The sequence below is a fragment of the Gallinula chloropus genome, assembly GCF_964237585.1.
Source record: "Gallinula chloropus genome assembly, chromosome: 31".
Lineage (NCBI taxonomy): Eukaryota > Metazoa > Chordata > Aves > Gruiformes > Rallidae > Gallinula > Gallinula chloropus.
The window spans coordinates 2,798,522-2,822,273 of NC_140116.1; the positions used below are offsets into that span (position 1 = coordinate 2,798,522).

Consider the following 23,752-nt stretch of genomic DNA (forward strand, 5'->3'; position numbering starts at 1 on the left):
TTTTTAGGGGGGTATGGGTGCTATTTTTAGGTGTTATTTTAGGTCTTATTTTAGGTGTTATTTTAGGTTATTTAGGTGTTATTTTTCCAGCACTGTGTGCAAATCCTGTAAATTCTTCCCTGTTGCTTCTGTCCTTGTTGTTAATTCTCCTGGTCTCAAAGAACATTCAAGTTCCTTTTTCCTGAGATGACTTTTGAATTCAGTCAGTACTGTGACATCGGCAGCTGATGTGCTGCACACCGTATCTCCTACACCACCCCTGAGGAACCACTCGACTGGTGGCCTTTTGGCATGTGCCAGGCCAAGAGCTATTCTTTCATTTCCCACTGCTTGTCATCCCAGGTCAGGTGAAATACTCCCATTTTTACCATCTTGCTGCTCACTTCCTGCAATGGTGTCACAGAATAGTCCCCAGAAGGCCAACCGGGCCCTGTGCTGCATCAAAGACACTGTGGCCTGCAGGATGAGGAGGGGGGATTCTGCCCCTCTACCCTGCTCTGGGGTCCTACAGTGAAGTGGGAGAGGGACTGGTCCCCAGGGAGTGCAGGGACAGGCCAAGGGGCGACGGCTTCAAGCTGAAAGAGGGTACATTTAGCTGAGCTGTTTGGAAGAAATCCTTCCTGGGTGAAGGGCCGGGGGGAGGAGGCCCTGGCACAGGGTGCCCAGAGAAGCTGTGGCTGCCCCTGGATCCCTGGCAGGGTTCAGGGCTGTCGGGGAGTGGCACACATCCTCTCCGGGATGGGCTCGCCAGTGCCGGCGAGACGTTTCGGTTCCACAGCGAGGGCAGCCCTGGGGAGCACGAGGGGAATGGGGGAAGGGGGACAGGGAGCGGTTTTAGGCTCGCTTCCAAGTGTCCCATCAAGGGAAGGCTCCCAGGGAGTCCCTTGGGAAGGGCAGGGTATGGCGCTGTGACCAAGGTCACGGATTGGTGACAGGAGCCCGTCACTGGACCTGCCTGTTGTTCCAGTGTCCCCCCCATCCCCGCAGCAGCTCTGACCCCTCGCCAAGCGGAGCTGCAGCGCCACACGACCCCGACCACAGCTCCTCACTGACAGTGGCAGCTCCAGCCTTCCCCCGGAGAGCCCTGTCACCTCCGGGCCAGCGCTGAATGCCTTGCCCAGGCCGCCCCACTGCTGCACTCGTCCTCAGCCTCCTACCGGCCCTGGTACCAACCCTGGAACCCGCCCTGGATTCTCCAGAAGACCCGGCCTGGCCACTGCTCTCACCCCTCACCATTTTACCGGCACCCTCTCTTGAATTTGGGTCCCGAGCCGCCTCAAGAGGTGCCAGAAAATAACCCTCTGGAGCGTGAGGAGGAAGCCCGGCCTGCCACAGCCACCCCCAGCCCATCAGGGCATCCCATATTGATCGGAACATGTCTCTAATTGCACTGGCAATACTGCTCCTTGCTCTCTCTCAGGAGCTCCACCACGCAGACAGCTGCACGGCTGTGGCGCCTCTGCCCAGGGCACACAGGGAATGAGGGCGAGAGGCTGCTCGGCGGCTGGAGCCATGGGGCATGGCGACGCGGGCACTCCGCAACCGAGGGAAAGGGGCGTTCCACCCTCTGGATGGGCAGCCCATGGAGCCAATGGGAGGAGAGCCCTTTCCTGCCCGTTCGCTCCACCTGCCCTCCTGTTTGTTGCATCACTCATGTTCCATGGGCCGCATTCTGTGGGCCCTGCCCTGAGCCCCACTCCCCTTTGTTCCCACTCTTCCTTCTCAGTCTGGGCTGGGCTGGGCTGCTGCCAGGGACCTATGCCACTGCCCAATTCCCTTGCTTTGCAATAGTTCAGATATCTTGCCATTTCCCTTTGGCCAGACAGGTACTTGGTTGACTTCCCACCCATTGTGTTCCCAATGGAAGCGATTCCGTACATCCCTTGAAGGCAGCGAAAGAGTCAGTGTAGATACGGACAGGAGAAGGAGATTATGCCTCGTGTTGAAACACACTCCATACTACTACCAGTTCTCCTACTTGAGCACTACCCTCCCCTTCAGCGATGATTTTTTGTTTGGTCTTTATTTGCAAGGCAACAGCTCGATGTTCCCATGTTTTGCCCTCTCTTTTAGCAGCATCATCCGTATCCAAGCATTCAGTAACTGTTCTGAAAATGGGGGGGGGGGTGGGGGGGGGGTGGGATTTGCAGCCCAGGGGAAGTTGTACTGGTTTCAGTTTGTAAAGCAGCTCTTTCCTGAAGAGCCAGGGTTTTGGCTGCACCCTCTGAAACTGTATAGCTATTACAGTAACATTCTATCCAAGCGCTCCATTCGAGTTTCTTGGTGCCACCCCGTCAGGGGGTGGTGTCCCAGCTAATACAGATTTTATCACTCTCAATGGGCCCCTAAGTACAACTGGATGTTTACGTACGTTGCGTTTGGCTGCTCCCAAGGCCAGGCTAACCACAAACCTCCCCTTTTCCCAGGCAGAAATACTGATTCTCAGCATCCTTAAAGCTTCGAGAATAAGGCCAGTGCGCTGGGCAGAGGAGCTGCTCCTGGGCAGAGCTGTCTCTCTGCAGTGCTGCTGGGTTGCCATGAGCTCCCTCCATCCCAGGAGCCTGGCCCAGCTCAGCAGGAGAAGACCAGTTCTTCTAGGCTCCCTCCTGGTGCCTCAGGCCTCATGGGGATCATTCTGTGATCCCATCCCATCCCCATCTCCCTCAGCTAGGGAGAAATCCTTCTCTCCAGCAGAGTCCTTTCTCCCGATCAAACCAGAGCTGGGCAGGATAATCATCTTTCCTTGTCTCCGCATGAGGCAGGACCTCCAGGCAGGGACAGGGAGGGGACTCTACCCCTGTGAAAGGAAGGGGTTCAGGCGAGCCACTCCAGGCACCTCATCTTTGCTTTGCAGCCCTGGGGCTGGAAGGGGATGCAGCTCTGGCCTATGGCTTTCACAAACCCACCAGAGATGGGATTCCTCTTTCCCCAGTCCTGGTGGGCACAAAATAGGCACCTTCTTCCTGGGAGCTGCTGGTCCCAGCTCCCATGGGAATTACTGGGGGTGGAGGAGAGTTGCCAAGATCCCCTTCTCCATGAGTGTGGATTTCATGTGATGGAAACTGTGTGTCACCTCCATTCATCCGTACCCAAAACTGAAGACCAGGAATGACTCCTTGGGATCCCATGGAATTCAAATAAAGGTTCCTCCAAGGCGGTAAGGAATGGCCCTTCTTCATCTGGCAAGAGACAGCAGCTGGAAAGGAAAAGGCCCAACCCTCCAACCCCCCCCCCCCACCCCGGGAATCAGACCAAAGGGAGACTTGTCACCGGTAAAGGATTTATTGCTCTGTGCTCCCCAGCACTACAGACGGGATCAGGACTGTGCACATCCAGGGAAGCTCAAGGACTTTGTTTAGATTTACCTGTCTGGAAGAGGAATGCATTATTTTTTTTTCTGGTCTTACTAGGTGACTAAAATCACACAAGAAACCTGACCTACTCACATGGGAAAGAGATCAGTCAGGCACTAATTAGCAGAAAGAGACTGCATTCCCATTATTGGTCACTCTATCTGCCCATTTCTCCCAATTTTTTTTTTATGTGAAGTGGTTGGTAGTGCAAAACCTAAGGAGACATTCTATATGGCTTTTCAAAATGATATAGATATTTTGTTCCCTAACTTTTGCCTTTTGACAGGGTCTGAATAGCCCTTCAAACCCTCATTATTTCTTCTAAAAGGAAACTGATCTCCAGGCTTAAAGGTATCCATCAGCTCCTTCAGTGCAATTAGCCCTTGATAGGATTGACACTGTCATAGGAATGATAGCTGCTTGATTCCCCCTTTAATCAATTTAATGGGAGAGAATAATGAGGTTTTGTGGTGAGGGGAGCGTCCTTTTCCTGTGGATGACTGCCCTGTGCTATTTTGCTGCCCCTTGGGCAGAGGGCCTGCCCCCCAGGTCCCCTCCTCGTCAATCCCCATCCCTGGAGTTTTATGTATAGGCCTGGCCCGAGGAGTCTGCTTGGGATGGCTTTTGGGGAGGCACAGGAGCCCACTGACACTGGTTACCCGTATAGGCTTCACAAAAGGCAAGTGGGAGCAGAAGCTGCAGTCTCCTCCTCACTGAGGAAACCAGCTCCAATGCCGGGATGCCCGCACTGGGAAGTGATCTGCAGCAAAAAAGGGCCAGCAAAGAGCCCTCTTTGGGGCTTCTTGAGGCCCAGAGAAGCTGCAGGACTGTTCCAGGAGCCAGCCGCTTGTTGGCGGCCTGCTGAGGTGGCACGGGGTGAGCCAGCATCACCTGCGGCTGATCCTAACGAGGGTCCAAGGCCCCACAGGCCCCTCGACTCGACCCCTCTGCACCCCCACCCTCAGGGAGGCTTCTCAGACCCCTGTGCACTGAGCTAGACCCAGCAAAGGGGGCAGAGTGAGGCACCTGGGCCTGGCACCCCGGTCTGAGCAGTCGGTCCTACGGGCTTGGCCATTCATGGCTGCAAACTGGGCAAAGCTGTCACCAGAAGGAATGTGGCCGCCCAGAAATCAGAGGTGCCGTGCAGACGTGGTTGTCCAGGCCTTGGGCTGCCAAGAGTGCCAGAGCCCGGCACTTGTCATGGAGGGGGAGAGAGGCACAACGGCCGTGTTACTGATAAGGGCAACAGAGACACCAGGGCCGTGTGTGGTGCTGTCAGGAGGCAACTGTCGTGATGATGCTTGTGACCAAATAAAATCCTGGAATCCTAGACTACACTGAGTGGGAAGGGACCCTTAGGGATCATGGAGCCCAACTCCTGACTGCTCACAGGGCAAGCCAAGCTTTCCCCTAGCATATTTCAAAAACATTTCCATCAGAAACATTTCTGGTGGTGAGAACGAATAAGGCCTGTTGAGCTTTTACATTTTTATTACAATCAACACTGGAAAGAGCCCCTCTACGTCTAATGTTCTTCCACCTTGCCCATCGCAGCTTCTCTGCCAGCGAGTGCCTGAAGGGTGACAGTGTCACTTCGCTTCAGGATGGGGAGCAGGGGCAGGAGCAATGGGAGAGAAAGGCAGAGACAGAAAAAAAAAATAAATATTAAAGCACCTACTCACATCCCACCCTCTTTTTCCCAGGATCCACGTCACTCTCTCATTTTCTCCTTCCTCCGATTCAGCAGCACAGAGGGACAGGGAATGGGCATTGGGGTCAGTTCATCACACATTGTCTCGGCCGCTCCTTCCTCCTCAGAAGGAGGACTCCTCACAGTCTCCCCTTGCTCCAGTTTTGGGTCCCACCCATGGGAGACGGTCATCCATGAACCTTCCCACATGAGCCCTTCCCACATAGCTTCTGATCATCACCAGCTTTTCCAGTGTGGGTCACCTGAATGGGGTGCCGTCCTTCAGCAACAGACTGTGCCAGCATGGGGCCTCCACAGCCCTGCCAGCAAACCTGCTGCAGCACAGGCTTCCTAGGAGGTCACAGCCTCCTTCAGTGTCTGCATCTGCTCAGGCGTGGGGACCTCTACACTCTGTGAGTAGAATCACTGTTCTACATCATCCAGCATGGGCTGCGGGGGAACAGCCTCAGTCACCATGGTCTTCTCCACGGGCTGTGGGTGAAACTCAGCTACAGGGCTTGGAGGACCTTCTTCACTGACCTTGTATTCTGCAAAGTTCCTTACACTTTCTCGCTCCATTCTCTGGCAGAAAAAAAGCTGATGCTAATTTTTATTTTTCCACTTAAAAATATTGTCACAGAATCACAGAATCACAGAATTATCAAGGTTGGAAAAGACCTAAAAGATCATCTAGTCCAACCATTCACCTATTACTACTAGCTCCCACTAAACCATGTCCCTCAATACAACATCTAGTCTTTCCTTGAACACCCCCAGGGTCGGTGACTCCACCACCTCCCTGGGCAGTGCATTCCAGTGCCTGACTACCCTTTCAGAGAAGTAGTGCTTCCTAATGTCCAGCCTGAATCTCCCCTGGCGCAGCTTGATACCATTCCCTCTAGTTCTGTCGCTGTCTACACGGGAGAAGAGGCCGACCCCCAGCTCACTACAACTTCCCTTCAGGAAGATATAGAGAGCTATAAGGTCTCCCCTGAGCCTCCTCTTCTCCAGGCTGAACAATCCCAGCTCCCTCAGCCACTCCTCGTAAGGCCTGTGTTCCAGACCCCTCACCAGCTTAGTAGCCCTCCTCTGAACGCGTTCCAGGGCCTCAATGTCTTTCCTGTAGTGAGGGGCCCAAAACTGAACACAGTACTCGAGATGCGGCCTCGCAAGTGCTGAGTACAGGGAGACAATCACCTCCCTGTTCCTACTAGTAACACTATTTTTGATGCAAGCCAGGATGCCGTTGGCCTTCTTGGCCACCCGCGCACACTGTCGGCTCATGTTCAGCCGGGCATCAATCAGTACCCCCAGGTCCATTTCCTCCACACAGTCCTCCAGCCACTCCGCCCCAAGCCTATAGCGCTGCCTGGGGTTGTTGTGGCCAAAGTGCAGGACTCGGCATTTGCTCTTGTTGAACCTCATGCCATTGGCTTCAGCCCAGCTCTCCAGCCTGTCCAGATCCCTCTGTGGGGCCTCGCTACCCCCAGGCAGATCCACACTCCCAGCCAATGTAGTGTCATCTGCAAACTGACTGAGGGTGCACTCAATGCCCTCATCTAGGTCATCAATAAAGATATTGAAGAGGACAGGCCCCAGCACCGACCCCTGGGGAACACCACTCGTGACCGGTCACCAGCTGGATTTAACTCCATTTACTACCACTCTCTGAGCCCGGCCCTCCAGCCAGCTCCTTGTCACAGAGCTGCTCTTCACAATGCTCTGCTCCACACTGCCAATCCATTTTCAGTGTCCCTCTGCCAAGGCAATGCTGCTGACCAGTTCTTCTGTGACATCCCCCAGATCCTCAAGCTCTCTTGCTCACGGCCCTATCTCAGTGAAACTGTGGTCAGAGATTGTTTAGGTTTTGGGTGGTTTGTGTTCATCATGGTGTCCTGTGTTCAGATCTTCAGGTCGGTGCTGAGGATCCCCTCGGAGTAGGGATGGCACAAAGCCTTTTCCACATGCCTCCCTTACCTGGAGGTGGTCTCCCTGTTTGTTAGCACTGCCACGTTTGCCTACCTGAAGCCCCCCTCAATCTCCTTTCTATTTACAGATTCACAGCTGTTGCAGTTTTGTGTAGCTGTGCTGCTGAGATGGCTCCTGCAAGCAGCAGCCAGAAGCTCTCTGCAGGACTTAGAGAGGAAACATCGGCCAATTCAAGGCCAGAGCTGCTGCTGACCAGGGCTGAGCCAGTCGGTGATGGTCACAGCACCTCTGGGAATCACAGTGAGGAGAAAAACCCCACAGGCAGGTGGATTTTTCCACCAGAGAAGGGAGTGAGAAGATGTAAGAAGCCAGGGAGGAAGGAGGGAGGGGGAAGGAGAATGAGGCCCTCCAGGTGCCGGAGAGAGAGATTCCCCTGCAGCCTGTGGAGAAGACCATGGTGGAGTGGGTGTCCCCTCACAGCCCATGGATAAGGATGGGGAGCAGAGACCATCTATGGCCTGTGGAGAGGTTGATCCACGCATAGGCAGGTTTGCTGGGGGACTTGTGACTCTGTGGGGGACCAGGCTGGAGCAGTCTGGGCCCGAAGGTCAGCACCCATGGAAAGGAGTCCTACTGAGAGGCCTGTGGTGAGGAGATGACTCCCCAGCAGAGAGGACTCATGCTGGAGAAGTTGGAGGACTGTCCCCTGTGGGTGGGACACCACAGTGCCGCAGGTGAAGAGGGTGGATGTGTGGAATGCCCCCCCAGCTAAGAAGGAACTCAGGAGGAACAGACTGAAAACCCCCATTCCCTGCCCCACCCCACACCATGTTAGGGGGGGAAGGAGGGAATAAGGTTGTGAAAGTACTTTAGGCTGCTAAGAAGAGAGGGGTGAGGGGAAGGTGCTTTAAGACCTGGCTGTGCTTCTCATTATCTTGACTCTGGTTCACTGGGTGTGTAGTTGTAGTAGTAATAAATCACTTTTATTCTGTGCTGAGTCTGTTTTGCTGAGCCAGTCCTCTTTCTACTAGAGCTCTGTTCACTGACAGCATCTAAAGGGGGGGAAAAGAAGTAGAAAGGTGAACAGGCCACTGGGAAGAACCATCAGCCAGTTGCTATGCCACCCTCTGCATCACCATCGTCAACTCTAACAGTGTCGAATAAACAGGCATGTGGCCAGACGCACCTCATCTCCCATCGAGTTCCAGAGCTCTACCAGTGGCAGACCTGTTGCACTGTCATAATTTGTGACCTGGAAAAGACAGACCGACATCAGCGTGCAGACAGACACCAGTCCTGGTCGCAAGCCTGAGCGATTCTCAGCAGTGCCCTGCCCTGAGCCACAGAGTTGGCACGGCCAGCGTCAGCCACAGCGCTGCCGATGCTGCACCAGGAAGGTCTCAGCACCAAGGTTTCTCCAACAGAGCCCTGCCCAGCAGCCGGGCGTCCAAGCTGGGCCTTTGTTCTGGCCTGGAGCACACACAGGATGCTGGGGGAGAGGGGACAACAGCAGCACTCAAAGCAGCAGCAAGGCTTTCCCAGACAGCTCCCACTGACCTGCGCCAGCAGGACTGCGCCTCTGGTCATCTCCACAACAGCAGCGTCTGCTTGGGATGAGAAGTGGTCCTCGTCTGTGGAGAGAGCAGAGCGGGAGACAGCAGATGAGATGGGGCCAGGCTTCACAGGCCAGGAGGGACTATGCAACCAACCCTGCCTGACCTCCGACTGCAGCCCAGCCAGAGAACCCTCCCCTGCCACCGCTCGAGGCATTTGCTGGACCCAGCCTATCGAGCTGGAGGTCACACAAGTATTATCCCTGCTGTGCTGCCGAAGGGAAAGGACCGAGCGCTTTCTAAAGCCACCTTCATGTGAACACCAGCAGCGGGTGAATTGGGAGGCTTGAAAGGCAGAAGAGCAGACTTTTCATCTGCCATTGCTGTTTTGACTCTGACTAGTAGGAAAATCTCAGGTGTTTGTCTAGCAGATTAAAAGCTAAGTTTGCCTTGGGAACTCCTGCGGGACAGAAGGTGGCAGAGTAGCTCCAGCTACTTCACCTATACCCTGCCCATCCTGCCAACCTGCTCCTCAGTAAAGTCATTCCTTCTCTCCTCCCTCCACACAGGAGAAAGCCTGGCCCTTCCCCATCTCTCCCCTGGAGCCTGACAGGTTGTGCCACACTCGCTCGCACATTTGGAAGAAAATATGTTTCTCCAGCCCTCACTCCAGTCCCTCCAGAGGCTGCGCTCGCCAGGGGAGGGAGAAGGCTGAGACAGAATCATGGCTGGTACACAGCTGGCACCCAGGGAAACCTGCCGGAGCACCACCCAGGGTACGTCTCGAGAGCTCCGTTACCTGCCAGAGGGACCACGTTATCCAGTAAAACTTCTGCTGCTTGGAAAGGCAGCGATAAGAAGTCAGACCTGAAAGAAAAGGGAACAAACCCAAAGAAGTTGGATTTAAGTTTCTCCTGTGTCCTTGAAGGTTACAGCAATTAATCAATTGCTTTAGCAGGAATTCAGTTTAAAAGTAACGACCCTCCAAAGACCCCAGACCACGCTCCCAGCAATCCAAGCGGTGGCAGCAGCAGGAGCTACAGACCTGATCTTCCTGAGCTGGTGGATCTTCACTCTCTCATAGCCTCCGTAGTCCACGTAGCGGAGCTCCACTTCACCTGTCTCCTCAAAGTACCTATTGACTTGAGCCCGTAACCACACCCCATCCAGAGCCGGAGCCGCGCAGATCGTGCCAACTGCAAAGCACAAGAGCTCAGGGTGAGTGGATGCCCAGAAACGAGCCCTTCGGGTGGATCAGCCACGCTGCGCAGCGACCTCCTGAGCACCAACAGCATTCCTTCTGCTGCTCCCATCTCCCTTCCACACCCCTGCCCCTCCATCAGACCCGCCTGCAGCTGCGACTCAGCAGAGCTGCCTTGGACTCTCAAGTCTGTCTGCCACCACCATGCTCAGGGGCATCAGGCTCTTGCACAACCCTACAAGTTTCGCAAGTGAACAGCGTCTCAGCAATTGAGTTACTTGCCTTCTACTGGAGTTGGCAGAGTGGGAATATCCGGTTGGGAGTAGCAGACATTCATGTGCTGGCCAAGTCTACGCAGGACACAGAAAGTGGGGTGTGTATGCTGCTGTAAAAACATGTGGCCAGCATTGACTTGGTTTGACACCACCACTTCTACAGCAGTTCCCTCTGGGAGGCACAGCTGTCACGTGGAAGAAAGAAAATCTTGTTAGAGTTCACTGCAACACAAGCTTCATTCACAGCCACTCCATGGTCCACCAGCGTGGCCTGAGGCTGACAGCCATGGGTGCAAAATCCCTGCCACTCCAGCATTTGACTTCCAAAGGCTGCTCTGGATCAGGAGCATAAAGTTACTCCATGCTGCTCTCAAGGACATCAGACTTGGGGCAAGGCCACCTTCCAACAGGAAGATCAGTCTGACCCGTTACAGTGACACAAGCCAGGCAAGAGAGAGCTACACAAAACCAGCCTGGCTGTGAGGGCCTCTGTGAACCAGCCACCTGCATTGAGCATTCTGCGACAGCGGTGACCAACAGCAGCCTTTGCCCCCGACATCAGCGCAGCCAGAGAGCTGGGACTTACCCAGCAAGTCGTCGGGAGAAAACGAGGCGTTGGTGGTGTTGGTGGAGGTGGAGTGTGGACGTTGGTGAGGCGCAGACTTCTGAACTTCTGGCCGATCAGGCTCAGTGCTTTTTCTACTTGCTGAGGGAAGCCTGGAAGATAAACGTCCCGTAGAAAGTCTGTGGCACAGCTATGCTGAGGACACCCCCCACCCCGTGAAGAAACAGAGCTGCCAAAAGTTGTCTGCACCACATCAACAGCTTCAGGTTCCACAGACCGGCCGTGTAGGTGGCTGTCAGACCAACGTGAGACACTCAAGACCACCAGGCCCCAATCGCACCGCTTTAGCTTCCAGGATGAACCCAGTTCACTGGCAGGTAGTTTTCACCCACAATTAATGTAACATCCTTCACAGGCAAGGCTTGCATTTGCAGATACGTGCTGTTTAATTCCTTGCCCATCTCATTCTGGCCCCCGAGCTACATATTGGACCACAAACACAGAGACGTTTCGCTTACCTTCAATGTGACAGACTTGAGAGTCACGCAGATGAGGTGGTGAGGAGACATAAATTTTGGCCCCAGATGTTTGCTTTAGGAAGTTCATGAATCTTCCTTGTTTGCCAATCAAGCGGCCAACTAAACCCTTTGCGAAAGAGAGGAAAGCAGCAGTCAAGAGAAGGAATGGAGGTCAAACCACACTCCCTGCTGGGGCTTATTTCACCCATGTGCCCAGTTCCTGTAGCGCAGGGCCAGGCAGGATAAGTAAAGGCCATGCTGGACCAGTGCAGAGCTGGTCTGGGATAAGTCAGGCTAGATACAGGCCAGTAAATACCGCTCATTTTCATAGATTCATCTTCACATCTTGGAGAACAACATGGATGGAAGATAACAGGGAACAATGAGCCAGTGATACCCTGAACACAGCCCTGAGACGCCTCATGCTTACAGCTGGGACTGGCTCTTCACCCCTGTTGAGTCTAACGCTATGCAAAACACTTCAGTCCTTGTTATTTGCTGTTGATCTCCCTGGGATGGCTCTGAGCCAGCACCAGCCTGGAAGAAGCAGGAGATGGGTAGGGAGCGCAGGGCAGGATGTGCGAGCAGGCCAGCGGCTGCTTACCCTTGGGACCTCTATTTCCCAGCTGACCAGGTCAGGCTCGGTGGAGGTTTCTTCAGGCCTTGACTTCTGGCCTGTCACCATCTTCCCCATGGCACAGCCACTGCCCACAGAGTCCATGGTTTTGACATCCAAGTCTATGAGACATGCACACGTGTCAGAGTTCAGACAGCCCTCCTGAGCCAGCTACCAGACACCTGGCCAGGAAAATGCAGCGTTTCACAGAGCTTCTCCTCTGCACTCAGCCAGGAGGCTCCTGTACTGGGGTCTGGGGTATTTCAGAGAGGGGAAAGTCCTGCTGCACGTCACCTACCCAAAGTTTCCTTTTAGACCTGAAGAAAAGGCTGCACAGCTCTAGGAATGCAGCAGAGGCCTGAGTTCAGCAGGACTCCTTCCAAACAGTGCCACGGTGCACAAAGTCAAGCCAAGACACAAAGTCAAAGCTACCAGCGTGAGGAGAGCCACGCTAACAGAGCTGCTGCAGAGAGGGACTCTGCAGTTCCCCATGGCTTCATCAGGGCTCTTCACAGGGAATTCAGCACGTGGGGGGCCATGCCAGCTCTTCACACGGAACTGACAGGGTTCAGGGCACTTGGTCTGCAACTGACTGACTCAACCACAGCTCCTCAGAGCACAACTCTGCCTCGCCCAGCAGCACCTCAGAAACCTGCTGCCATCCAGCTTCCATTCAGCAGCAGCCCATAAAGACAGAAGGACCCCGTGCTTACTGGAGGCTGCCTCAACAGAAGCAGAAACCATTCGCATGAGCAGGTCTCAAACAAGAAAGCACCTTACAGTCATCACTGGCAAAGTAACACAAAGGCTGAAGCTACATAAATGCCTGAAGGTGTTTCTGTGAGCACCAACAGGGTTGTTTTCCAGCCGCTCCTTAAATTCACGTCCCTACCAGAGAGCACACAACACGTTCCTACCTAAGACTGGGGATATATGGACATTTTGCACCAAGACTTCTGGATTTCACCTTATTTCACCTTTATACTTCAAACAATTTCACCAGGCAGAATCAAGGCAGACCAGAGAGCCCTGGGGGTGTGACTGGAAAACACTGGTGCCCAAGTTGGCTTTTCCTCCTTCTACTGAACGGGCTGGGAAATCTCACGCCTCTCAACTCCTGGCTACGCAGCTGGGACTAAGGCCAGGGGTTTGGCCTGGACAACAAGGGGATGTTCTTTGGTGACTCCAACCTGTTGGAGAGGGACAGGATCCACCCGTCTGAAAGGGGCCCTCAGGAACCCCAGACCCAGGAGGTAGGATAAAGTCTGGAGAAAGGGCAGACTGAGTAAATACCAGCTTTACCATCTCTACTGTCACCCGACTGAGCCATCAAAGAGAAGATTTAAGAAATGAAGAAGAGAAGAAAAGGAAATTCCTCCCAGGCTTCCCAGGGAGGCTGGGGAGTCTCCTTCTCTGGAGGGTTTCAAAACCTACCTGGATGCTGTCGTGTGTGACCTGCTCGAGGTGATCTCCCCCGACAAGACTGGAGGTGATCTCCACAGACAAGACTGGATGTGATCCCCACAGACAAGACTGGAGGTGATCTCCCCAGACAAGACTGGAGTTGATCTCCACGGACAAGACTAGAGGTGATCTCCCCAGACAAGACTGGAGGTGATCTCCCCAGACAAGACTGGAGGTGATCCCCCCCGACAAGACTGGAGGTGATCCCCCCCGACAAGACTGGAGGTGATCCCCCCAGACAAGACTGGAGGTGATCTCCCCTTACAAGACAAGAGGTGATCTCCCCAGACAAGACTGGAGGTGATCTCCACGGACAAGACTTGAGGTGATCTCCCCAGACAAGACTGGAGGTGATCCCCCACAACAAGACTAGAGGTGATCTCTCCTGAAAAGACAAGAGGTGATCTCCCCAGACAAGACTAGAAGTGCTTCCGCTCTGGGAAGTGACCTCCCAACTAATGCCCCTCTGACAGAGGTGTCACTGGTTGGTCACCAGAGGTCCCTGGCAACCGTTGCTATTCTAGACCTCTGTTGGGTGTTTGCTTGGCAACAGTTGGTTGCCTTGAGACAGGGGGGCAGCAGGTGAAAACCAGGATGTACGTCTTGCAGGTGGGGACAAAGCCAGGAGATTCAAGATCCTGTCAAACTTGAGATTTATTAGTCCATCTGCAGCAGATACAGGACTGATTTTTTAATTACTATTTTTTAAGAGAATAGGCATAGCAGGAAAGTCCTAGTAATAAAAGAAGCGAGAATGAATGCAACCTGAAGTATCTCTGTTCATCATACTCACAGGACCCGTGCTCTTTAAACAAGGTCACACAACCCTGGACTCACACCCATATTTCTCCCATTTCTCCAGCTCCTTCATGGCCTCTGCTGGGCAGCCCCGTCCCTGCCCCCAGCACAGCTCCTCTCCTCTTTCTAGCTTTAGCCTTACCAAACACTGGGATGTCTGACCTGATACTCCCAGGAGATTTGAAGGGAGTGCTGTAACTGCTTTCCAGACTGGGAGGGAATCCGTTCTTGATGCTTTCAGTTGCCTCTGCTGTGTCCCGTGTTTGTTCTGGCATTTCTGGCTGTGGCATGTTTTTCCAGTAGATCAGTCATGGTGGGGGAAAGCCTATCGAAGGGCTGACCTCATCAAAACATGCTCTGGCCACAATGAGTGTTGGGTTTTCAGCAACATCAGGGCAGGTGACAGGGAGTTCTCCTGATGGGCGTTCAAAGCGCGTGCGAGAATCACGTGGGGGTGGGGGAATCCCCATTTGGAGCCCTGGTACTTTTCTGTCCCGCCTGTTGCACGTTCTGCTCCTAAAGCTGTGAAGCTGAAAGGGTTTGCTGGTCTCTTAGAATCAGGAATTACAAGAATCACAAGAATCACCAGGTTGGAAGAGACCTTTGAAGATCATTGAGTCCAACGGTTCCCATCCTGTGCTAAACCAGATCCCTGAGCACCTCATCTACCCTTTTTTTGAAGACATCCAGGGATGGTGACTCAACCCCCTCCCTGGGCAGCCTGTTCCAGCCCTGCAACTCTTTCAGTAACAAATTTTTTTCCAATATCCAATCTAACCCTGTCCTGGCACAGCTTCATGCCATTTCCCCTTGTTCTATCTTCTGTCCCCTGGCTGAAGAGACCATCACCCACCTCTCTACAACCTCCCTTCAGGTAGTTGTAGGTGGTGATAAGGTCTCCCCTCAGCCTCCTCTTCTCCAGGCTAAACATCCCCAGCTCCCTCAGCCATTCCTCATAGGATTTGCCCTCCAGCCCCTTCCCCAGCCTGGTTGCTCAACTAGAAGGGCCTAAACGTGTCCTTTCACAGGGATATTTCTGATGCTTTTATTGGAATGTGCTTCTGTTAACTGCTCAAGACCTGAACAGTCATCTGCCGTTCTCTGGGCTGTGATTTGGCAAGGGGTATCAGGAGTGTAATTTCCACAGTCCCTCTATTCCTTCCCATTCCCCAGCCTGGGCTGGCTCTCAGTGTTGGGACTCCCTCCCTCGCTGTGGATGTGAAATCATTCTGACTCTGTCAGCTCACGCTTTAAGACCCATCACTGTCATCTGGGTGATTATAAAGCTTAGGGATCTTTCTTACAGAAGCTCATTTGGATTGTTTTTGAAACTATGGGCTTTCACCGAAGGTGCAAGCAGGATACTTCAGTGGGCTTGTCTTTGACAGGAAATCCTGGTGCCCAAGGGCTGCCAGTTTGGTCAGGGGGAGCCCGAGGGTGCGACTTGAAGTCACCCAGTGACAGCAGTGATCCCACCTTGGAGAACTTGAACAACCTTGGGTATGAGCCACAGCAGCGTCTCTCAGATTGATGATGCAGTGGTAAGAAATGCTTTTTTCATTCGTGGGGATAAAGGATGGCTGGTCTTCCATGATGCATTTTTGTAACGTCAGTTCCCATCACGGGCTTGCCCAGCCTCAGGCCGTCCTTGTTCCAAAGCCCATTTGCTTGCAGTAAGCACACTGACCTTTCAGGAGGGGGTGATTTCCCCTAGGTGGGGGACAGTCCTGGTTTCACGCCAGGATAAGAGTCAAGTTTCTTTCTAGCAGCAGGTGGAATGCCCCTCCCTGTGCTGAGATGGGGGGAGGAAGGGAGTAAATTTACGATTAAAGTCAAGTCTGCAAAGAAGGGAGGGATGGGGGGAAGGTTCTTTAAGATCTGGAGGAGGAAAGCAGCTTGTGAGGAATTGCCAGAAGCCCACTCCCCAGTCCCTGCACTTCCCCGTGCCATGTTGGCAGGGGTAAGGGGGGAGAAGGGAGTAAAATCATGATGATGTTTAAGTCTGCTGAGAAGGTGAGAGGTGGGGGGAAGGTGCTTTAAGACCAGGCTGTGCCTCTCATCACCTGACTCTGGTTCCCTGGGTGTGTAGCTGTAGTGTAATAAATTAGTTTTCTTTCTTTTATTCTGTGCTGAGTCTGTTTTGCCCATTGCACTAATTGGACAGTGATCCCTCTGTCCTTATCTCCACTCCTAAGCCTCCCAATATATATTTTCTCCCGTTTGACTGAAGAGGGGAGTGAGAGAGTGGCTTTGGTGGGCATTTGGGCTCTAGCCAGGGCCAAACCAGCACAGAAAGTTGAATGCTGGAGCTGTGTATAAATGTGAGTGAATGAGATGTGCATGAAGCCAGTGTGGAGCTTTGATCAAAGGTTCTGTTATCCCCTGAGGGGTGCAGCTGGAGAGAAGCAAAGCATAAAAAAAAGCCCCACAACCCAACCCCCCTGTGGGTGCCTGGGTAAAGGTAAGAAGTGAAAAGGGTGTTATAAAAAAAGCATTTTTCAAAAAAAGGAAAAAAGGAAAAGAAAAAACCCACCAACAAAAACCCCATCCAAAAACGATTGTTGAAATATTGTTTATGTGGAATATAATTGGGCATCACTCAGGAGTTAAGGTCAGCCACCCCCAGCCACCCATTATGAGAAAGGGCAAAACCAGTTAGCATTAACAATAGGATTAAACAATGGCCTGTTAAACCTGAGGCAAAACAGGGAATTAAAAGGTTGATCAACAAATTTTTGGAAGATAAGATTTTACAAGGGTATGAATCAAATTCTAACACACCTATTCTACCAGTGTGAAAGCCAAGTTGTGGGTATAGATTGGTACAGGATCTAAGAGCAGCTGGACCTTGCACCCAGTAGTGACAAATCCTCACACAGTGTTGACTGCCCTGAAGGAACATTATCAGTGGTTTACAGTGCTTGATTGAAAAGATGCTTTTTTGCATAAACCTGGAAAAAGAGTCATAAATGATTTGCTTTTGAGGGGGAGGGTCCACACACAGGGCACAAGGTACAGCTGACCTGGACACGGCTGCCCCAAGGGTTTCAAAACAGCCTGACCAACTTTGGCAGCCAATTAGCAAAGGAACTGGAGATCTGAACAAACGAGGAGACAGTGACTCTGCAACCAGAACAGCTGCTCTTGCAACACCTGGATGGTATTCTAACAGCTACCCAAGAGAAGTCAGCCTGGATACAGGGAACCAATGGACTGTTAAACTTTGGGGGACTTCATAGGTACAAGGTATCCAAGAAGAAAGCTCAACCTGCAAGTGAAACTGTAATATATTTGGGCTTGGAGATTTCACAAGGACAACAAATGCTGGGGACAGACCGAAAAGAGGGAATTTGTGGTGTTCCAGAGCCTTGGACTGTACTGAGAGCCTTTCTGGGAGTGGCAGGATGGTGTCGGCTCTGGAGCAGGCATTGTGGCCAAACAGCCAAACCACTGTGTGAAGGCCAGGAGTCTCCCCCTTTTATATGTAATAGACACCAACAAAAGGCTTTTTGGAAACTTAAAACCAGCCTTGGTGACAGCACCAGCCTTGGGATTACCGGGCTTAACTAAAGACTTCCACTTCCTTGTCCACGAACGGCAACATCTGGCTATGGGAGTTCTGATCCAGAGAATGGGAAGCTGGGAAAGACCAGTGGGATGCTTTTCCAGGCAACTGGACTTGGTAAGCAAAGGATGAGCCTCTTGCCTACAGGAGGGACAAGAGCCATCACGGGCGGTGTTCAACATATGGTGGTCCCAGTGTTGGAACAAAAGGGGACACACTGGCTATCCCCTAGAAGGAGGATGAAATACCAGGTAGCTCTTACATAACAAGATGATGTAACCTTGAAAAGTCCATGTCCATGGAGCACTATGGAAAGAAGGAGGACTACTGTCCTCCCAGGGCCAAATATTTAGCATCTAAAGGAATTTTTACAGTTCTTGTTGGTTCAAGAACCACTCCAAGCAGCAATCCTACCTCTGTAAAGCACATCAGACTGGAAATACAGAAATAGCAAAAGGAAAGATTCAGAAGGACTCTCAAGAGTCAGGTCATATTGCCTCCCTTAATCATGGGAGAAATATTGCAGATAAGACATAAAGAATGCCACTGGGGTGCAGACACCCTGGTGATGTTCAAGATTGCTGAATCAGAGGCTTGGATCCACTACACCAGAGGGAAGAAGGCAACACCCACTAGCTGGAGAGTGGTTGGAGATCCAGAGACTTTAAAGTTACCTTTGAAACATGATTAACAAATCTGTTTTTCTGTTTGCTCTGCAGTCTGTGAAGGTGGAAACATGAATTAAAGAGAAACTGTTGCCACACCCAGCGCAGGTAACAAGTAGTACTCAGAGACAAACCTGTAACTTGGCAAGCAAAAGCAAGTGAACAAGCTTGGATAAGAAAATAAATGCAAACCAAATATCAATAGCAGGTAAAACTAAAGTATCATTTGATGAAAGAATTTGCAAATTGGCAAAATATATCACAAATGAATTCAGGATGGTTTACACTATGCTCAATTGGAAGAAATCTCCCTTTAAAGGAAATCAAAGTTTGCATTTGGCACAAGTGAAAAGATCCACCAGCATGTGACAATTTGACATTCAGTGAAGCCACAATTTGAGTATGTGAAAGTATTGAGTATAATTATCAATACATTCAAAGGGGGAAATGTTACAGTCACCCTAATAAAATAGCTTCACTTCTAGGTTATTTTGGTTTTAGTGTAGGATTTGATTTTGATTTTAAAGGAGTTAGAGCAGCTGTGAGAATATAAGGAAAAGAAAGAAAAACCCCCCCTCCAAAATGATTGTTGAAATACTGTTTATTGGGTCAACGCCGCTCTGTTCCCAAAGAGCTTCACACCAGAATGGCTTTTTCCCATCAGCCCCCCTTTATACTGGGCAGGATGTAATTGGTATGGAATACTCTCTTTGGCCAGTTTGGGTCACCTGTCCTGGCTTCGCCCCTCCTTTCTCATGAATAGAGAAATAGGAAGAGCTGAGAAAGTCCTTGACTGTCTGACAACAACTAAAACCATCAGGGTGTTATCAGCACTGCTTTCATTTTAACACCCAAACACAGCATTCCATCTGCTGCTACAAAAGAAGTTAACTCCATCCTGACCAAAACCAGGACACTGCTGAACACACCCCTTCTAATACACCCCAGGATGCCATTGCCCTTCTTAGCCAGGAGGGCACACTGCTGGCTCATGCTCATCCTGCAGCATATGAAGGGGGTCAGCTTTCAGAGGAGATTCTCTCCAAACCAACTTTTGCTCAGATACATAGAAAGGTCACTTATCAACACACTGAACTTCTGAGAGAACCGCTTATTAGACATCTGAAAGACGGGAAGTTTCCAAGTCTCGGAAGACACTGGAGAGCTGAGCAGCATCAAAATGACCAAAGAGCAAGCAGGGGTGGAAACCTGCTGAGAAAAGTGAAGTGCATACATGTATCTAGGCTACTGAGAAGACAAAACAACCACCAAAATTCATACTAAATACAGACTGGTCCTAATGTGAGTTCCATGGCCAGTAATATGCCAAAGATGAGCTGCTTAGAAACATCCAGTCCTCAGTTTCCACATGGCATCCTTAAGCTCCTGGTTCCTCATGCTGTAGATGAGGGGGTTCAGTGCTGGTGGAAACACTGAGCAAAGAAATGATGCTAACAGGTCCAGAAATAGGGAGGACATGGGGGGGGGCTTCAGGTGGGAAAAAAGACAGCAGTGCTAAGGAACAAGGAGACCACGGCCAGGTGAGGGAGGCAGGTGGAAAAGGCTTTGTGCTGTCCCTGCTGCGAGGGGATCCTCAGAACGGCCCTGAAGATCTGCACAGAGGACACCACAATGAACACAAAACAGCCAAAACCTAAACAGGTAGTCACCAAAATGAGTCCAGTTTCCCTGAGGTAGGCATCTGAGCAGGAGAGCTTGAGGATCTGGGGGATTTCACAGAAGAACTGGTCAACAGCATTGCCCTTGCAGAGGGGCACTGAAAATGTATTGCACGTGTGCAGCACAGAATAGAGAAACCCACTGCCCCAGGCAGCTGCTGCCATGTGGACACAAGCTCTGCTGCCCAGGAGGGTCCTGTAGTGCAGGGGGTGGCAGATGGCAACGTAGCGGTCATAGGCCATGACAGTGAGAAGAAAGAGCTCTGTTGAGATCAAACATACAAAGAAAAAGAGTTGAGCCACACATCCTGTGTAGGAAATGGCCCTGGTGTCCCAGAAGGAATTGGCCATGGCTTTGGGAACGAACCGTAGTGGAAATGTAGCCAAGGTCAACAATAGAGAGGTTGAGGAGGAAGAAGTACATGGGGGTGTGGAGGCTGTTGTAACAGGCTATGGTGATGATGATGAGGCCATTTCCAAGAAAAGAAACCAGGACACCCCTACGTCTTCACATTCCCTGTGTTCTGTTACTTTAGAACAGCCTTGGATTTTCTCACTGGCAACTGCAGCAAGTTGCACTGGGCACGAGGTATCGCCAGGCTGAACCCCAGACTCAAACCCAACAAGGGTTCTGGGGATCTAACACCTCCAATCAAACCAGTTTCCTTCTGGCCAGCTGGCAGCAGCCGTATCGCAGCTGGAGCTGGCTGCATCCAAGGCAGCTCCGGGACTGAGATGCCGAGTAAAACGCCCGGCCCTGACCCAGCAGCAGTGCAGGGATGCAGGGAAGAGACTGAGTTCCCACTCCAGCACTGCCAGACGCTACCGCGGGGCGATGCCGCCACAGCCCGTCCGTGAGCCGAGGGGGAGAGTTGCACCACATGCCAGGAAGAGCGCAGGAGAAACAAGCTCATGACTTCACATCAGCCTTACCAGTCTGCACCAGTTCTTCCTCCAGCACAGAACTTCTGGGTCTTTTCACTGCAGGCTCAGCAGGAAGGGCCTGAGTCTGGAACAGAAACAAAGAAAGCACCACCCTGAGTTTAACCTGAACACCAGCCCAAGCCAGCGGAAACTTCCAGAAATGGAGGCAGCTCTGGTCTGACTTGGGGACCGGGATGTGCTGGCTCAGAGTGCAGGAGAAGGATCTTTGCAGGGTCTCTGACCAGCACGCTGCCCTTTGGGTTTGATTGTTAATAGGGGCTCTCTTATGTGCAGTGATTAAACCCCCTCAGGCTTCCTGCCCAGTGCCCCTCGGGCAGCTCCTCAGCATTCCAGAGTTCAGCCCTGACTCTGGCTCGGGGACAGCTGAGCCCCTCAGAAAGGGGTTTTGTACAAACAAAGAGTCAATGGTGCTCTCAGGGACAAATAATAGAGCACGAGGGTTTCTTACTCCTCTCACCCTATGGGGCAGTAAGAAACACACTGCACCTCCCAACCAAACTAAGGGGTCAAGCAGCTCAGGATTTGTTTATACAGAGCCAAAGTCCTATGGGAATCCTCTCCCAGGCCGGTGGACACCAAACCCAGCAGAGAGGGCTTTATCCAGAGGAAGCAGGTGATTGTTCTCACAAGATCATGTGTTTTGGGTGCTCCTTCCTCAGCTCCACGTGCCAGAGCAGAGCAGGCAAACCTGAGCGAGGCAAACCCAGCACACAAGAGGCACCTGCTGCCAAGGGAAAAGAAGAGCCTGAGGCTGCACGGGTTCAGGAAAGTCTCTGCTAACCTCTCCTGCAGACTCTGCTCCTGGAGTGCCATTGCTGAGGGAAGCCTGGCGTTTCCTTGCTGCCCTGGCTGGTACCTTCACCGCAGCAGCAAAAACCTCTTCAGCCTTCTCTTCATACCCAGGGATGGCAGCATCTAAACAACAAAGGCAGGCCACGTGAGAGTGTGAATTAAGAGGGGTTAGGATTGCCATTTGCATGGCAGCCCAGCTCCTCGATCCCACCCAAAGCAGTGGGATTCATTCCAAGCTGCACACCCTTCTGCAGTTTCAGAAACCCCTCAGTTTTCCAAGGGATGCCAAACCCCAGAAGAACCAGGGCTGTGAACAACCTTTGTCATGGGCGGCACCTGCTTGTAGCTTTGGAGGTTCCTGCCCATCAGGATGTTCCGCAGGCTGCTGAGGGCTGAGGAAAGAACACACAGAACAGGGATTTAAAACTATGGGTGAGCTTCACACAAGCAAAACTTCCAGAGCTAATTGCTGTAGTTCCCCTTCCAAGCCCCATCAGGATCATCTCAGACACACACACAGCCACCGCAGGGTATCCCCCGCCTCTCCCAGCCACGGCACTGCTAATTATCCCACTACAGTGGGGTAATTCCCTTATCTTAATGCTTCTTCATCTGTTATGCTTGTTCCCAGCACCAAACACATGGCTTTGGCTAACATGGAACAGGGTTTTTTCTACTCTGCACAGGTTAACATCCCCCCCCCCAAGCCACACACTGCCCTTCAGCAGGGCAATGCCCCTGTGTACAACGCTGAGTTTCTCTCCCCAGGGGTCTCACCACCCACACCCACAGTTTTTCCTCTTTCTACCCTGGGAAAACCTCAAGGGGCAGAAATAACGACCAGCCTGTGGCTGAGAGCTCCATGCAAGGACTCCCACAGGGGACCTGGGAACACCTTTGCCACCTTACAGCCCGTCCCAGCCAGCGCTGCTGGAAAACCCCTTTGCAGCGGGAGAGCAGCTGGAGCACCTGACGCGGCTTCCCTGGCACCGCTTCGCCCGCCATTCCCAGCGAGGGGTCGCTGAGGGAAACCGGGTCTCCCGCTCCCATCCTGCCAGGACAGCCAGCAGCGCCTGCACAGGCACCTTCCTGCCCTGGCACTGGGAACTACTACTGGTGCAGCCGGTGTCTCTCTCCACAAGACGCTCCTTCGCCTCAGGGACACAGAAGCCACAGGCACGGCATGGCCAACGCTGCCCATAGCAGGGGGCTGGAATAAGATGTATGTCTAAGGTCCCTTCCAACGCCGCCACCACCCACCATCTGTGACAGGGAGCTTGGGGATGCTGGTACCGTTAACACCCGGGAAGGCATCCCCGTGTCTCCACACGCCCTACGCCGGGACTCCCCCCCAGCCGCTGCTCCCCCCCACACTCACACACACAGAGCCCTCTGCTCCTGCCCCACGCACGCTCCCAGGGCCCGTTTCTTTCCCAACTCCCCGCTTCCCAGATGGAAAAGCCACCGGGGGGGAAGGAGGGGGGCGGGTTCGCCAGGGGCCTTCTCGGGGCGGGGGGACCCGCAGCTCCGCTCCCGCCCTGGGCTCGAACGCCGAGGAGAGGTCCCGCAGGCCGCACCCGGGAGGCCGCGGGGCCTCAGGGACGGGGCGAGGCCCTCGGGCGGCCGTACGGCCCGGGGCGGATCGCTCACCTGGGGGGCGGCCTCTGCAGCGGCGGCGCGGCCGGGGACGGTGCGGGGGGCGCGGCGGACGGAGGCGAAGAGGCCGCGGGGGGTCCGCAGCAGCCATCGGCACAGAGGCACCGGCAGCCCGCGGCCGGAACGCGCCCGTCCTGCGCCGCGCCCGGCACGGCACGGCCGCTCCCACCAGCGTGCGGGGCAGCCCCGCCATTGGCTCCGACCGCTGCCTGTCTGGGCGGAGCTGGGCCGGGCTGGGCCGTCCCTCCCCGGCTCTGCCCCCCGCTTGCCCGGCCCGGCCCTGCCCGGCCGCCCCTCCCAGGGCTGTGCGGGGCAGCCCCGCCATTGGCTCCTCCCGCCGCCTGTCTGGGGAGGCAGAGCCCGGGCAGGAGAGGGGCGGCTCTCTCCTCTCCTCTCTCTCTACCCGCCCCCCACCGCAGCCTCCGCGGCCCGGGGGACGCAGGTGGGTGGGAGCGGCCGGCGGCCCGGCTCCTGGGCAGGTTCCCCCT

The 23,752-nt window shown here is 53.2% G+C and overlaps 1 protein-coding gene across 1 annotated transcript; it reads right to left on the bottom strand.

Annotated features, from left to right (window-relative positions):
• Positions 1-4,827: 4,827 nt before the first annotated feature.
• LOC311202624 (A-kinase anchor protein 1, mitochondrial-like) lies at positions 4,828-23,457 on the bottom strand (the record flags this gene model as incomplete). Its single annotated transcript, XM_084277214.1, has 12 exons — positions 4,828-4,950; positions 7,887-8,224; positions 8,530-8,603; positions 9,325-9,392; positions 9,571-9,721; positions 10,009-10,186; positions 10,588-10,718; positions 11,085-11,211; positions 11,689-11,822; positions 20,805-20,880; positions 21,598-21,731; positions 23,370-23,457. 11 exons carry the CDS (start codon positions 23,455-23,457, stop codon positions 8,120-8,122), a joined length of 1,266 nt encoding a protein of 421 aa, XP_084133340.1. The 3' UTR covers positions 4,828-4,950; positions 7,887-8,119.
• Positions 23,458-23,752: the final 295 nt, after the last annotated feature.